We start from the raw sequence: 15,931 nt of genomic DNA, 5'->3' as shown, positions 1-15,931 counted from the left end.
AATGTTAAAATAATCATTCTTTATTTCCAAACTGTTAAAACTTCCAACAGTTCAATACAACTGATAAACTAATATATGAACTTCACTTTTACAGTTTCACTCAGTCTGATCTGTGCTATTTAACATTAGATGTCACCCCAACAACAAACAAATAAATATGCACAAGAGAATTTAAAACTTCTCTGAACTGGTTAAGGGTATCTTCAAATGTAATTTTGGTGTTGTAAACCATACAACAAAAAATGTTATGCAGACTAGTGACACTCTGAAGATTACATTTATTGGCACAGAATTTGCTGACAAACTAACAGCAAGTTTAACGGCACTGGCCTTTATTAATGCCTAAATCGTACAGCAAATTGTAGTGAGGAAATCACCGTAAGTTGCTGGATAATTTTTCCAGCACTGCCATTAGCCTTGTGAAAATAGCAGCTCTCCCATTACCTCCCACTACTTTAAAAAAAAACTTGCTGGATTCGCACATTAAACTGGCTGCAGTCATTTAGGGCTCATACTTAACAGTGTAAGTACCCCTTAACAATGGGGTAATTATTAACGAACAATCAACCTCTCTGGTGCAGAAAGGGAACAATTTATACTGTTCGGTCTCATTCCTGCATATAATAAATTGTTCTTGAGATTTTTAAACACTAAAATTTAATTTATTTTTACTTTTCCTTTGTCTCTCCTCTCTCGCTTTCTTAATCAAATCTTTCCCCTCTATTTCTCTTTCAGTACTTGATCAAACTAAAGCACCCTCCTTCACAGTTGTTTCTGTTTCTTTCTCAATCCTTAAATCTCACTGGTTAAGGAGATACACTGTTAGCCCCATCGCTCACCAAAGTCGCAGATGCCCCATCATCAGCTCATTCTTCTAGCAACTTACAAGGCAAAATAATTGAGCTGAAGGATGAGGAAAAAAATTCTGAAAAACAGACACACCGCAATGCCTGGCTCCAGCAAGATCTGGGCCATTGAAACCATCCATGATTGCCTTTCATAACAATACAAAAAGTAAGTTTTTACTTTCCCATCCCAAAAAACACACACTGTGTAAAGGAAAATTTGCTCACTTCCACCCAGATACAAAAAGCAAACAGGAACAACTATCCTCCCCAGAATATGCTTTGTGTTTTTCTTAAAGAACCGTTATGGATGGTTTAAACAACATGAGCACTACAAACTCAAGGCACAGTTGATGTCACAATAAACAACTACTTATATTAAAACTGAGACCCTGTCACTTTCTCGCAATTTTACTTGTCTGTGGTGACCATATGATCTATTCCTCCCTGACCTAATCAATGGGAATGTCATGCTAAAGTCTCCACTACTTCTGGGATTCCATATTTCTAGTCTGCCTTGTGGCCCAGCTCCCTACAAACCCAACAGACAGAAAATGCTGAAAATACTTAGCAGGTCTGACGGCATCCGTGGAGAGAGAAAAGAGAGTTAATGTTTCAGGTTGATACCTTTTCATCAAAACTGGAAAAAGTTAGGAATGTAATGGGTTTTGAGCAAGTGGAGAGTGGGAAAAAGAACAAACGGGCAAGGTCTATGATACAGTGGAAGACAGCAGAGATTAAATGACAGAAGATTTAGTCGTGCAGGGCCAAAGGGAGTGGTAATGGGGCAAGAAATCTGGGCAGAAGGGCAGACGGATGGCTCTCAAGCCCATCCCTTCCCGATGCCAGGTCCCTCATTCAGGCAGTAAGTGCCTTTTAAAGAGGGAACCCCCACCCCCACCCCCCGAGACGGCATGCCACCCACACGAGTTTGCTGGTGTGCTCTCTGTGCGGCGACAGGCCCACCCGCCATTGGGCTAATTCCAGTGGCGAGAAGATGAGGCCCTTAATTGGGCATTAATTGCCCACTTAAGGACCTCAATTGGCAGCGGGGCGGGAATGCCATTCACAGCCCTTCCTGCTTTGGACTTAATTTGAGTGGAGGCGGAAGATGGCGGACTCCCCCTGCCTCACCACCATCCCGCCCGATTATATGCTCTCCACGCCTCCAAACCAGACGTGGGGAGAGCATAAAATTCCCCCCATTGTCTCAGACAACTAGTAAAAGCTTTGTAAAGCACATCAATTTTCACTCTATCCATCGTATAGCACCATCAGTAGATCACGGTGAGGAAATTCTCTTTCAGGATATGGGAGTACGTTGAAATTTAATGTGAAATGCAATGTTTATTATAGTGTAGCTAAGTGGAAATTTTGTTCCAAAATGTTTTCTCAATTTTATTTTTAAATGTTTATCTACAGATTTACCATTAGCTTTACTAATTATTTGATATGCAGCACAGGAGCAGCATTTTATATAACTGAATTTATTGATCTGAACAAGGTAATTAGTTCAAACAACAACTTCCCAGTCATGGACATGGAAGAATGGGAAGATACATTGATAAGATGTTGATCCCTAAAAAGTAAAAGAAAGGGTAACATCTTAAGACTGAAGTTTAAAATTTGTAGTTACCTGTTAATCTTAAATCCAATAAGAAGTTCTGAGAGAGCTGCTTTTCAGCTCTCAGCTTATATAACTTGATAATTTCTCCGATGGTGGGAAGAGGAGGCAAGCGGGACGAAACTATTTTTCCTGTTGCTGCCATGGTCCAAACTCTTGATACTCCTGGAAAAATATAATAAGTTACCAAACAATATACTGTTACAGGAAAAACAGCTCATTCATAATGTCGTCTAGAATGATTGGCAATGCTTAGCATCCACTGTGGGCCTGAGGTTACTGGCCTGGGGTTATGTAGCCTAGAAAACCCATTCAATTTTTGTAGTGTACCAATGTCAGATGTAGAAAACAGTCTAACATATGTAAATAATGATTATTACTTACAAATATGTCATTTCATTGGGCCATCCAACATGGTTATTCATTACTCTTCACGTTGTAGTGCTGTTGCTGTACTTCATTCTGAGTAGACTGCAGTTGCACAGCAATCCAGTGGGCACTTTTACAAATAACTTGTATTACAAAAGCTTAAAAAATTGTAAACTTGCCACTGTGCCATTTTTTGTGCCACTGCCCATTTCATGCACAGAGTTGCTGAAATTTCACATTTGCTAACAGCTTCTAACAGCAGAGGAAGTGATCACAAGGCATAGGAAAATTATTCATTCAAAGCAGATATAATGATTGTTTACTGTACACTCAATCTACATGACAATTAAAATGTTTTAATCATAACAGAAAAAATATTTGGCAAGAACTTATGGTACTGGAATTTGCTGAGAGCAGTGCGTTAGTCTCTGGGCAAGTGCAAGCCTTTCTACGGAGTTTTGGATTGCAAGTTGCTGTCAGTAGGACATTCAAATAGCCCAGTGCCCTCTACAGGCCTGTGTGAAAATGGCAAATGACTGTGTGTCTCTTTAACCAATCAAAATGAAGAATAGTTTATGAGCAGCACGAGTCTGAACCAGGAAGCATTGGTTAGAATATTGAATTAAATGTCAAATCAGGTACAGAAAGAAAAAAAAAGGGATTAGATTGAGAGAGAGAAAAGAAAGAAAAAGTAAAATATTTAATTCAAAATCTCCAACAATAATTAAATGCTTAAGGATAGAGACTCCACATTGTAAAAGTTCATTTTCAGTGCCAGATAGGTTGTTTAGCAATAATTAAGACTTACTACATTGTTAAAAGGGTGCTGAGACTGGAATTGACAAGCCCTAACATTTTGCAGCGAGTTTAGTTCATATCTACGACGTCAGTGCAGGAACTTCATGTTGTTCAATACATTTGAATGGGGAGCCAGGCGACAAGATACTGCTTTCATAGAGTTTACGGGAAAGCAATCCATCTCAGACACCAACTTCAGATTTTCACTTCTAAATGTTCATCTCTGCTAGCCAGAGGTTGCTGTCCGATTTGCACATTGTCATGCAGACCCCCACCTGCCAAGAATGTGGCATATTAATGTTGTCATATGAACATTGATTTTAAATTGCTGATGGAGCGAGGAAATGACCTGTTAAACTGATCAGCCGTGGCTGGAAAAAATATTTACACACTTGTGGAGACAAAGGACTATTCCCATTCAACCCACAATGGACTTTGATCACCAGACATTGAAGGTGAGGAAACTCACATTCCAGGATGACTGCTAAGATGGCCAAATCCACAAACAGACGTGGTCAAACCAGTTAGTCACGTGACTAGCCTGCTGGGCAACCTGAGTTTTTTTTTTTAAATTGTACAAACAGCTTGGGAGAGAAATTGTTTGCCCCTGGACTATAAAAGCCTCTCCTGGCTGGCTCACCCCAGCCTCTCCTGTCTGCTCCCATCTCTTTCTCACGGAACTCCAAATCCACTGAGGACGTGAACCGCAAGAGAGAAAAGTCTCCTACATCGAACAAGGTTTAAGAAGAATACTGGGCCCCAACGAAAAGCAAGACCTACCTATAATCAAGGACTCTACAGTGAGCTCGAAGAACAGTAACCAAAACCATCTTCAGATATTGCCTCTAACTTTTCCACTTTATTTCTTCTGCTCTTTTCTGTCTCTATCTGCATGTATGTATCACATATGCATGTTAGCATGGGCGCATCGCGTATCTGTAGGCATTAACCGAATTAGAGTTTAAGTTTAATAAAGTTCAACCGTTTTTCTTTAACCCTAAGAAAACTGTTTGGCTGGTTTCTTTGCCTTATAATTGGAAAGCAGTGAACAAGGATTCACCAAGGGAGAGAGCTAAAAACAGTGTTTAAAATTAAATCCTGTTACGGTGGGACCAGGTGTAGGCTGAGGGAACCCCAGACCCCTTTTTCACAGGGTCATAACAACTTAAATAACAGTGGACATTGTTAACTTCATCATTATTTTCCAAGCAAAACCCAGCCCATGATGCCTGGGTTAAGGCTGTGAAGAGGTCAAGAGCTGAGAGGTAATGGAAGGACTTGAACTGAACATCAGCAGGTGCGACCATACGAATTAAGAGCAGAAGTAGGCCATTAGGCCCCTCGAGCCTGCTCCGCCATTCAATAAGATCATGGCTGATCTGTTTCTGACTTGAATTCCACACTCCCATTTACCCCCGAGAATCTTTGATTCCCTTGCCTAGGTTGTCTGTGAGTAGGCTTCACTTGATTCCATTCCTCGATATGCTGATAGGACAGTAATTCGATGTTTAGATGTGATTTTTCACAGAATCACAGAATTGTTACAGTGCAGAAGGCAGCCATTCGGCCCATCATGTCTGCACCAGCTCTCCTAATGAGCATTTCACCTAGTGCCGCTCCTCCACCTTCTCCCTGTAACCTGCACATTCTTCCTTGTGTTATGACCAAGATGGGAGGAGTGCACTGTTAATTCAAACCCACTTCTCCACAGTTCACAACATTTTCTTTAAAGTTTTCCCACTTGCTGAAACAGTCAGATACACTATTTTCCCCAGAATAGAACACACTAACCAGGTTTCTTTGCTGAACAAAATTAAGAGTTTATTATATAACAAGTCTTAACGAGTCATGAAGTAAAACAATAGCACATAGATAAAAAAAATTTAAATGCAACATTAAATTTTAAAAAGTTCCCTTTACCTTAGTACACACACACACAAAAAAGGTAAAAAAAAAAAATTTTTTTTTTTTAAGAACAGAGCTCTGTTACAGAAAGAGAGAGAGTTTGGATAGACTACTTGCTCATTTTTTGAGGTAAACAGCAGATGAGATATGTTGTTCCAAAATGGCTACAGTCTAACGTCTAAGTACATGTAGTCAGGTCACTAGAATCTTCCAGAAATTAGTTCTCTTCAGGTGGGGTTGGAAAGCAATTTAGCAGGCCTTCATGAAATGCAGGAAACTATACGAAATGACACACTGAACTTCACCGAGTCTTTTATGGAATTTCTGGGAAGCGAACTTCTTTGTATTCTTCTGTTCTTCCTTGGAATGCTCTCCTTTTCTGTCCTTTTTTGACACTTCAGCAGCACTTGACTTTTGTCTCCTTCCAGAAGGTATCACACACACACTGACTAACAACCAAACAGCTTGGCAGTTCTCTGCCCGCCCTGATATTCTCTGTTGCTACTGAGCTTGTCCAATCAAAGGAGTGCTTGCCAATTTCTGTCCCTGTTGCCATGGCTTCAGCCCTAAGCCTCGCCCGAACCAGGTGGCAAACAGCAAAACTGTTGGCAATCGGCCCTCACTGTCCTCTTGATTAAAACATTTATTTAGCTTAACTATAAATTCCTTCTTAATTTTTTTTCCCACAAAACAGTCATTTTCATATAACAGTTCAATTCCCTTTTGAATGCTTCAATTGAACCTGCCTCCACCACACTTTCCGGCACTGCATTCCAGACCTTAACCACTCGCTGCATGAAAATGTTTTTACTCATGTCGCATTTTCTTTTTTTTCACTAATTACTTTAAATCCCCTCTCATTCTCGATCCTTCCACGCGTGGTAACAGTTTCTCCCCAATGCCTTCACATCTTTCCTAAAATGCAGCGCACATTACTGGACGCAATAGTCTTGCTGAGGCCGAACTACTGTCTTATACAGGTTCAACATAACCCGCCCCAAACTGGAAAACTATTAACTTTGCTTCCAATTTCCACCCTTCTCTCGCCTTTACATGGTCCATTTCCGACACTTCCCTTCCCTTCCTCGACACCTCTGTCTCCATCTCTGGGGATAGGCTGTCTACTAATATTCATTATAAGCCCACCGGCTCCCATGACTACACTTCCTCACACTCTGCCTCCTGTAAGGACTCCATTCCATTCTCCCAGTTTCTCCGTCTCCACGCATCTGCTCTGATGATGCAACCTTCCACAACAGTGCTTCTGATACATCTTCCTTTTTCCTTTACCGAGAATTTCCCCCCCACTGTGGTAGACAGGGTCCTCAACCGTGTCCGGCCCATATCCCGCACCTCTGCTCTCACCCCTTCCCCTCTCTCCCAGAACTGCGACATGGTTTCACTTGTCCTCACTTTCCACCATCAGCCTCCACATCCAAAGGATCATCCTCCGGCATATCCAGGGTGATGCCACTACCAACACATCTTCCCCTCCCCTGTCAGCATTCCGAAGGGATTGTTCCCTCCGTGAATCCCTGGTCCACTCCTCCATTGCACCGACACCTCGTCCCGTTCCCGCGGCACCTTCCCTTGCAATCGCAGGTGGTGTAATACCTGCCCTTTTACCTCCTCTTTCCTCGCTATCCAAAGCCTCAACCACTCCTTGCAGGTGAAGCAGTGATTTATTTGTTCTTCTTTCAATATAGCATACTGTATTCGCTGCTCACAATGCGGTCTCCTCTACATTGGGGAGGTCAATCCCAGATTAGGTGACCACTTTGTGGAACACCTCCACTCAGTCCGAAAACATGACCCCGAGCTTCCTGTCGCTTGCCATTTCAACACCCCCACCCCCCACCCCCCCGGCCCCTCCCTCTCATGCCCACATATCTGTCCTGGGATAGCTGCAGTGTTCCAGTGAACATCAACGCAAGCTCGAGGAACAGCATCTCATTTACCAATTAAGCACGCTACAGCCTACCGGACTGAACATTGAGTTCAATAATTTGAGAGCATGACTGGCCCTCCCTTCTTTTTAGTTATACTTTTTTTTTTACATTTGTATTTTCATTTTATTTTAGTTTGTTTCATGATTACACTTTTTTTTAAAAAACCATGTGCCTGCCCATTTTAAAAAAAAATGTTTTTGCTTTCGTGTAGGGCTTTCATTATTCTGTCATTTAACACCCTCTCTGCACTAACGCTTTGTATTTCACTGCACCATTAACACACTCTGTTTTTGCCCCATGACTTCCTTGTCAGTTATTCTCTGTGACCTTCTGTCCTATCAACACCTTCCTATTTGTTCTCTTTTGCCCCACCCCCACTTTATTTGCTTAAAACCTATTACATTTCCAACCTTTGCCAGTTCTGATGAAAGGTCACTGACCTTGTGACTTTGCTTCTCTCTCCACAGATGCTGCCTGACCTGCTGAGTATTTCCAGCACTTTTTTGGTTTTATTCAACATAACCTCTTTGCTCTTGTATTTTAAGCCCCTATTAATAAAGCCCAGGACACTGTGTGCTTTATGAACTGCTTTCTGAACCTGTCCTGCCACCTTCAATGACTTATGCACATATACACCCAGGTCTCTCTGCTCCTGTACCCCCTTTAGAATTGTACCCTTTATTTTAATTGTCTCTCCATGTTGTTCCTACCAAAATGTATCACTTCACATTTCTCCATATTGAACTTCATCTGCCCCCTGTCCACCCATTCCACCAACTTAGCTATGTCCTTTTGAAGTTCTACATTATCCTCCTCAGTTCACAACGCTTCCAAGTTTTATATCATCTGCAAATTTTGAAATTGTCCCCTGTACACCAAGGTCTAGGTCATTAATGTGCATCAGGAAAAGCAAGGGTCCCAACACTAATCCCTGGGGAACTCTACTACAAACCTTCCTCCAGCCCGAAAAATATCCATTAACCACTACTCTTCGTTTCCTGTCACTCAGCCAATTCAGTATCCATGTTGCTCCAGTCTTGTTTATTCCATGAGCTAAACTTTGCTCACAAGTCTGTTGTGCAGCATTGTATCAAACGCCTTTTGGAAGTCCATGTACACCACATCAACTGTATTGTTCTCATTAACCCTCTCTGTTACCTCTTCAAAAAAACTCCAGCAAGTTAGTTGAACATGATTTTCCCTTAAGAAATCCATGCTGGCTTTCTTTAATCTGCATTTATCCATGTGACTATTAATTTTGTCCCGAATTATTCTTTCTAGAATTTTCCCCACCACTGAAGTTAAACTGACTGGCCTGTAGTTGCTGGGCTTATCTTTACATCCTTTTTTGAACAAGGGTGTAATGTTTGCAATTTCCCAGTCCTCTGTCAGCACCCCCGAGTCTAAGGAAGATTGAAAAATTATAGCCAGTGCCGCCACAATTTCCATTCTCACTTCCCTCAGTATCCTTGTTTGCACCTCATCCAGTCCTGGTGCCTTATCCACTTTAAGTACAGACAGCCTATCCAATACCTCCTCCTTATCAATTTTAAACCCTTCTAGTGTCTGAATCCTGGGTTGCACCTTATTCCTTAGTAAAGACAGATGCAAAGTACTCATTTAATACCTCAGCTATGCCCTCTGCCTCCATGTATAAATCCCCCTTTTGGTCATTAATTGGCCCCACTCCTCCTTTTACCATCCTTTTACTATTATTAGTATTTTTGTGGATAGACAATACCTGAACAATCTACCACATTACTGGGTAAATTCCAGCATCCCAGCCATACTGAAATAGCTTGGCTTGAAGCACAAAGCTTCAGCACTACAGCCAGGATACTGTCAGGTCATAAGTTCTGTTTGGTGCTTCATGTCACCTGGATTGAACCAAATTTGCTGCACAATGATTGAGATCGTCCACTTGGCACTTTTGGCTGAAGTCTTGTAACTTGCACTCACATGCTGAGATCTGCCATAGTTGAGGATGGGAATATTCAGTGAACCTGATCATCCCGTTAGTCTCAATCTAAAGCATGTATCATTGGGGATAGGTCCATCGGATATTTTTTTTACGATTCTGTTCTGCAGAGATTCTTATAACTAAGTGACATGTTGGGCCAGCAGATTCCCTTCTCACTGGACAGTATTAAACCAGTTGCTACTTAATTTATTTTTCTTGGTGCTAGCCCATAAATTACCAGATTTATTGAATTTATTTTGACAACTTGCCATTGTGGAATTTGAAATCTCAATCCCTGGGTTGCTAGACCAGTACTATAACCACCACAGTACCATACCCCTTCTGATTCTGTGGCTCTCTATTCTATCACGTTTCCAATCTCGGGACTAGTAACATCTGTGTATGATTTTTGACAGCACACTTCTAAACACCAGATTAGCCTATGAACACCACTCACAGCTGTTAGACCACCATATTTCTCATCTGAAATCACAGGAACACACAGGTAACTACCATGCTGTCCCCACACTAAAGTAAGTCTTTTACAAATTAACAAAATTAGGACTATAAAATAAATGGTACAGCCAATAATTCATAATCACTGGTCAGGAAAAGAAGTTAGAAGAAAATCATTGTGGTGCAGTGCAACAGAGATTGGGACACATCATTTGATCCATTGGACTGTCAATCACTACTACAGGGAAAAGTCAAACAGAAACTAAGTATTGCCCAAAAAAATGGCAAAAAAGTGAAGCCGTGCTTGTGCCATTCTTGCACCAAAAGTCATTTTGAAACCCTGATTTCTGCGCAATTTCAAGGAGCTATAAACATTCCAAATCCTTAAATCCAGACAATAGGAAAGAGAGTCTGCTCTCTGTCAGTTGTACACCACACCATAAAATGAGTTTGTGTGGTCTCCATATATTCTGCCCCACAGCAGCAGACTGGCCACATGTAGAACAAACTGTCAATCTAGGGTGCTTAACACTGCAAGTGATTTCAGTTTCGCACCAACTTTAAACTTGCACTGTGAATGCAAAATTGGGGCCCAAAATGACATAAGACTCACTGCAGGGAAACGTCTCTCACTACATGCAGTGTAGTCAATGGAGTATCAAAATTGAACTTTTAAAATCCATTTTACCTCAATGTAAATGTTTTGACTGTGGGAATCACTCCCTTCCCTCCATGCTTTCTAAATATTTATGTTCATTACTGCTGGACCAGAGCTCTCTGCACACACATATCCAATAATTAACAGATCTCACTCATAAACGGGCCAGTTAATGTTCTGACAAACAAGGCCATGCAATGTAAATAGAGTTCTGCCTGCCTGAAACCCAAACTACAGTTACTACTTTCAAGTGTACACGCTGCAGTATAAATACTTATTAAGTCATGGAGACCAGAAAAGCGACTCATATGGGAAGTATTTCTACTAGTGCAGTACAGATGATCGTCTGAAGTTGAAAAGAAACACCGTTAGGATATCCAGCATAGTTAAAGAGGTAGGTTTTAAGGAACGTCTTAGAGAGAGGTGGAGAAGTGAAGAAGTTTAGGGAGGGAATGCCACAGCTTAAGGCCTAGATGGCTGAGGGTATAGACATCGATGAGTAGGCTGAAAGAAGCAGTGAATACACAAGAGGCCAAAGATGGAGTAATCCAGAATTCTCAGAGGGTTGTAGGGCTGGAGGAGGTTACTGAACTAGGGAGGGGCAAGGCCATGAAGGGACTTGAACATGAAGATGAAAATTGTAAAATCGAGACATAGGTGGTCTAGGCGCCAATTTGTATAACGAGCATAGGGGTGATGCATGAACAGAACTTGGTGCAAGCAAGATTACGGGCAACAGAACATTAGTTGAGCTGAAGTTTATGGAGGAAGCAGCGAGGCCAGCCAATAGAGCACTAGAAGTAACAAAAGTATGGATGAGGGTCTGAACAACAGATTGGTTGGGGCAAGGCCCAAAATGGGGCAATATTAGAGGTATTCTATTTGATGGAACAATATGGTTCAGAGCTCAGCTCAGAGTCAAAGATTGCGAACAGTCTGGTTCCATCTGAGAAAGTGACCAGGGAAGGGGATGAAATTGAGGGCTAAAGAACATAGTTAGTGGTGGGGCCAAAGACAATAGCATAAGCAACAACATATATTTATATAGCGTCTTTAATGTAATGAAATGTAGATTAGATTAGATTTTTAGATTAGATTAGAGATACAGCACTGAAACAGGCCCTTCGGCCCACCGAGTCTGTGCCGAACATCAACCACCCATTCATACTAATCCTACACTAATCCCATATGCCTACCAAACATCCCCACCTGTCCTTATATTTCCCTACCACCTACCTATACTAGTGACAATTTATAATGGCCAATTTACCTATCAACCTGCAAGTCTTTTGGCTTGTGGGAGGAAACTGGAGCATCCGGAGAAAACCCACGCAGACACAGGGAGAACTTGCAAACTCCACACAGGCAGTACCCGGAATCGAACCCGGGTCCCTGGAACTGTGAGGCTGCGGTGCTAACCACTGCGCCGCCCCAAGGTACCGAGGCACTTTACAGGAGCATTATAAAACAAAGTATAACACCGAGACACAAAAGGAGATATGTCAGATGACCAAAAGCTTGGGCAAAGGCAGCAGTTTTAGGGAGTGGAAAGCAAGGTGGATAGGTGCAGGGAGGATATTCCAAAGCTTGGGGTCGTGGCAACCAAAGGCACAGCCACCAATGCTGCAGCGATTAAAATCAGGGATGCACAAAAGGCCAGAATTAAAGGTGCATCAATATCTTGGAGGGTTGTGGGGCTGGAGGAAATTACAGATTGGGAGGGGTGAACCCATGGAAACAACGACTTCCTAATGTTTAACTAAAAGAAATTTCAGCTCTCAGGGCTGGTTGTCAGAGAAAGAGGCAGTGGAGAGATCAAGGGAGATAATGAGGTAAAGCTGAATGTATCGTCAGTATGCAAATGGAACCTGATGTTGCGTCTTCGTATGTTGTCGCCAAGGGGCAGCATACGAATGAGAAACGGTAGGGGACCAAGGATATAGACCCTTGGCAGACTCCAGAGGCAACGGTGCGGGACAGGAAAAGAAACCATTGCATCGGCAGTGAACCATGCTGTGCTGCAAACTTTTCAAATGTGCTATATTTCAAATCTGCAATAAACTCACTGATGACAGTGAATCCCTGGGTATTAAATTATTAAATTAAAAGACCGACTTCACAGAAATGGTAACTAATAAATCCAGAAGGTAGATTCGCCAAGCCTATGCTCTCATGGGCTAAACGCTGTAGATCCAATCCTTCAACTTTGAGGTTGGCTCCCCACTGGGAACATCGAGTTAGTAAACTGACCCTTTAAGTCTATGATCGAAGATAATCAACTTGAGGCGAGCAGCGCAGAGGTTAGAGATAGACCCAGGCTCCAGTCAGTATGAACTCCCGGCCGAGCCGGGACAACGGTGGATACTAAAGGCTGCCAGCGGGCAGCATCCAACAGCCCCCTTACACAGGAAGCGACTCGGCCTCTTCCAAACTAAAACCACAACAGTTAGAAGCTTCAGCGGGAGGGCCAAGCCACCACTGAAGTTAACTAGGCCCCCAAACCGCCAATCAAACACGAACTCCAGTTCCACTAACCTACATCACCTTACCCACCACCTCGGCCGCTCGTCCACTGATCGATAGGGTGACTGACCACTCACAAAGGGGAGGCTGCGCCGAAACAGACCAATAACAATGGTCTCTCGCGCTGATGGGCGGGATCCGCTGCTCCCGTGGATCACGAGAGAGTGGGCGGGGTGTAGGCCTTGAGGCTGCGCATTAGCTTGTGGTTTCTTAGGGGTCGGTGGTAGTGTTACTGGTTTAAAGGGCAGTTGCTGATTTTTAATGTTCTTCTTTTCTGTTGAAAATGCTGACTTCCTATCTGGAACACATTTCCACACGTTTCATCTGTTTTTTTCTACTTCCCCGCTTGTGGTCGTTATTGACGTGTTAGTCTGATAATGACCGGTAAGATGTCAAACTTTAGAGGTTTATATTAAATTGTCGCCCTTCCCAACTGCGGGTCGTGTGTGAACTGAGCAACATCTGTTCACTAGAAAGGGTGCAGAGAAGCGCAACAGCGCTAGATTTAGACTCTTAACCATTTGGCAAGGTACCTTATAAAGGCAGTAAATCACGATGAGGAATTGGAAAAAAAATAATCCTGAGCATTATCTCAGGTTAAATCAGTCTATAAAAAACGGTACAAAATTTAAATAGGTTAGACTGATGTCAGGAAGTATTCCTTCGCACAGGGTGATCTACCTGAAGGATCTGTCATTTCGAATAATGCAGGCAAAATCTATTCATTCAACAAAACTTGCATTCATAAAGTAATTTAACACAATGCAATGTCCCATTGCATTTTACAAAGACAAAGAAAAATTGCAAGAGATTATCAAAAGCTTGGTCAAGATATGGGAATTATGTAGGTCTCAAAAGGAGGAAAGAGAAGTGCAGAGATGAGAATTCCAGGGTGTGGTGGGACAATTGGGATCTCTCAACGGAGATGGTGCACAAAAGAGGAATGGAGGATGTTACAGGGATAGGGAGGGGCGATCATGGAGTGATACAAGCAGAAAAATTAGAATTTTCAATTTGTGGCATTGGAGGACTCAGCTAAGGTACGTCAGCAAAGACAAGGGTGATAGGTGAGTGTCATAGTGCAGATAGGATATGGGCAACAAAATTTTAGATAAGTTGAGGTTTATGATGGGTGAAGGATGTCTGCAGGAGACAGGCTTAAATGAGACTTTTGGCAGTGGATGGGCTGAATATGGACAGTGGCAGATGATGTGACAGTCAGGGAAGTAAGCGGCCTTTATGACAACAGGATAAGGATGTAAGCTCAGCTCAGGGTCACATAGGTCACAAACAGTCTGGTTCAGAGGACCAGTGGCCAGGAAGGAGGATGGAGTTAATAAAAACAAGAAATGCTGGAAATATTCAGCAGGTCTGGCAGCATCTGTGGAGAGAGAAGCAGAGTTAACATCTCAGGTCAGTGACCCTTCATCAGAACAGTTCTGGTGGAGTTGTTGGCAAGGGTACAGAGTTTGGCAGGGCCAGAGATGATGGTTTAAGTCTTCCCAATGTTTAACTGGAGGAAATTAGGATACGTTCAAGATTGAATTCCAGCCTAGCATCTGAGAGCACAGAAACAATGGAAGGATCAAGAAAGGTATTGGAGGAGTAGAGCTTCACTGTATGTGTAGCTCAACCCATGTCTGCAGATGATGTCAGCAAGAGGCAGTATGTAGATGAGGGAGAGGAAAAGGCAGAGGATGGATGCTAGAGGGACTCCCACGGTAACTGCTGATGTAGGAAGATAGGTAACAGAGCCAAACAAGGATAAGCCCATCGCACTGAACAGTAGAAGAGACGTGTTGGAGCAACATGGTGTAATCATTGTGTCAAAGGCTGCAAAAAAGTAGAGACGACAAAGAGGAATATAATCACAGTGAATGGTGTTGTCTCTTTGTTTAGGACTATTTCAATGTTGTGGAAGAGGCAGAAAGTTGATTGGAGGGATCAGATAAATGCAGAAGGGATGGACATGGATCTGTTGGGTGACAAAATGCTTCGGGACCTTGAAAAAGATATGGAGGTTGGAGATGGCATGGTACTTATTAAGGAAAGAGGAATCAAGGGTGTTTTTTCTGAGGAGGGGATGATAGTACTTTTAGAAGGGATGGGGACAGTGGCCTACAAGTGGGAACTATTTACAGGGTCAGTTAGCATGGGGGCTAGGATATTGGATGCTGTGATGTTGATGATCATAGGTTTCTGTGGAAGGATGAGCTAGATGGACTGAATGGCCCTCCTCATCTGGACTTATCTTTGTGATGAATTTAGAACTTTGCTGGTCTCCATGTTTCAGTTACTCACTGGATATGGCCTGAGTCATTGGAGGTGTCTTCTATTTCTCACTGATAAATAAACATGGTTTTATATTTAGATCTGCTAGCTCATTTTAATTTTTCTCTTTCTTTCCTATTAAGCAGCTGACTCACATTGGAGTATAGTTTCACAAGCACCAACCCAACAGCTGCCACATCCATAGTGGTTAAGATGGACTAGTATAGTATGCCTATCCAATTGTTATGTCATTAGATACCTCATTTTATAAGCAGCAGTGGGGAAGGATAACTATTGGCATCTGCTAATTAACAGTGGTTCATTCACTCAGAAGGCAAATAGGCCAAGGAAGGGCTTTTTCAATAAAAAGAGTCCCATGGCATTTTTACCCTCAACTGAAAAGGCAGAAAGGGTGAGGTTTAACAACTCATCCAACAGTGCAGCACTCCCTCAGTGCTGCATTGTGGTGTCACCTTAGATTATGTGGTCAAATCAAGGATTGGGATTTGAACCCTTCTGACTCAAACAAGAAAGCTCTCTTAGCAATGACCTAAATTGTGGGTTCAAGCCCCA

At 42.4% G+C, this 15,931-nt stretch overlaps 1 protein-coding gene across 6 annotated transcripts in view; it reads right to left on the bottom strand.

Annotated features, from left to right (window-relative positions):
* tfb1m (transcription factor B1, mitochondrial) overlaps positions 1-13,195 on the bottom strand; it is a 47,362-nt gene extending 34,167 nt beyond the window's left edge. Inside the window, exons 1-3 of one of the 6 annotated variants that reach the window (XM_068044802.1) lie at positions 13,100-13,121; positions 4,417-4,572; positions 2,482-2,634 (exon numbers count right to left, since the gene is read on the bottom strand). In XM_068044802.1, coding sequence (XP_067900903.1) covers positions 2,482-2,614 — 133 coding nt within the window. In that variant the 5' untranslated portion in view covers positions 2,615-2,634; positions 4,417-4,572; positions 13,100-13,121. Of the gene's footprint in view, positions 1-2,481; positions 2,635-2,853; positions 2,944-4,416; positions 4,573-12,814; positions 13,073-13,099 lie in introns of those variants that run through there. The other 5 variants (XM_068044804.1, XM_068044801.1, XM_068044806.1 and 2 more) reach the window with 5 other exon arrangements.
* Between the last annotated feature and the right edge of the window lie 2,736 nt (positions 13,196-15,931).

The sequence above is a fragment of the Heterodontus francisci genome, chromosome 13 (genome assembly GCF_036365525.1).
Source record: "Heterodontus francisci isolate sHetFra1 chromosome 13, sHetFra1.hap1, whole genome shotgun sequence".
In the NCBI taxonomy this organism is placed as follows: domain Eukaryota; kingdom Metazoa; phylum Chordata; class Chondrichthyes; order Heterodontiformes; family Heterodontidae; genus Heterodontus; species Heterodontus francisci.
This window is presented reverse-complemented; position numbering and strand designations above follow the sequence as displayed.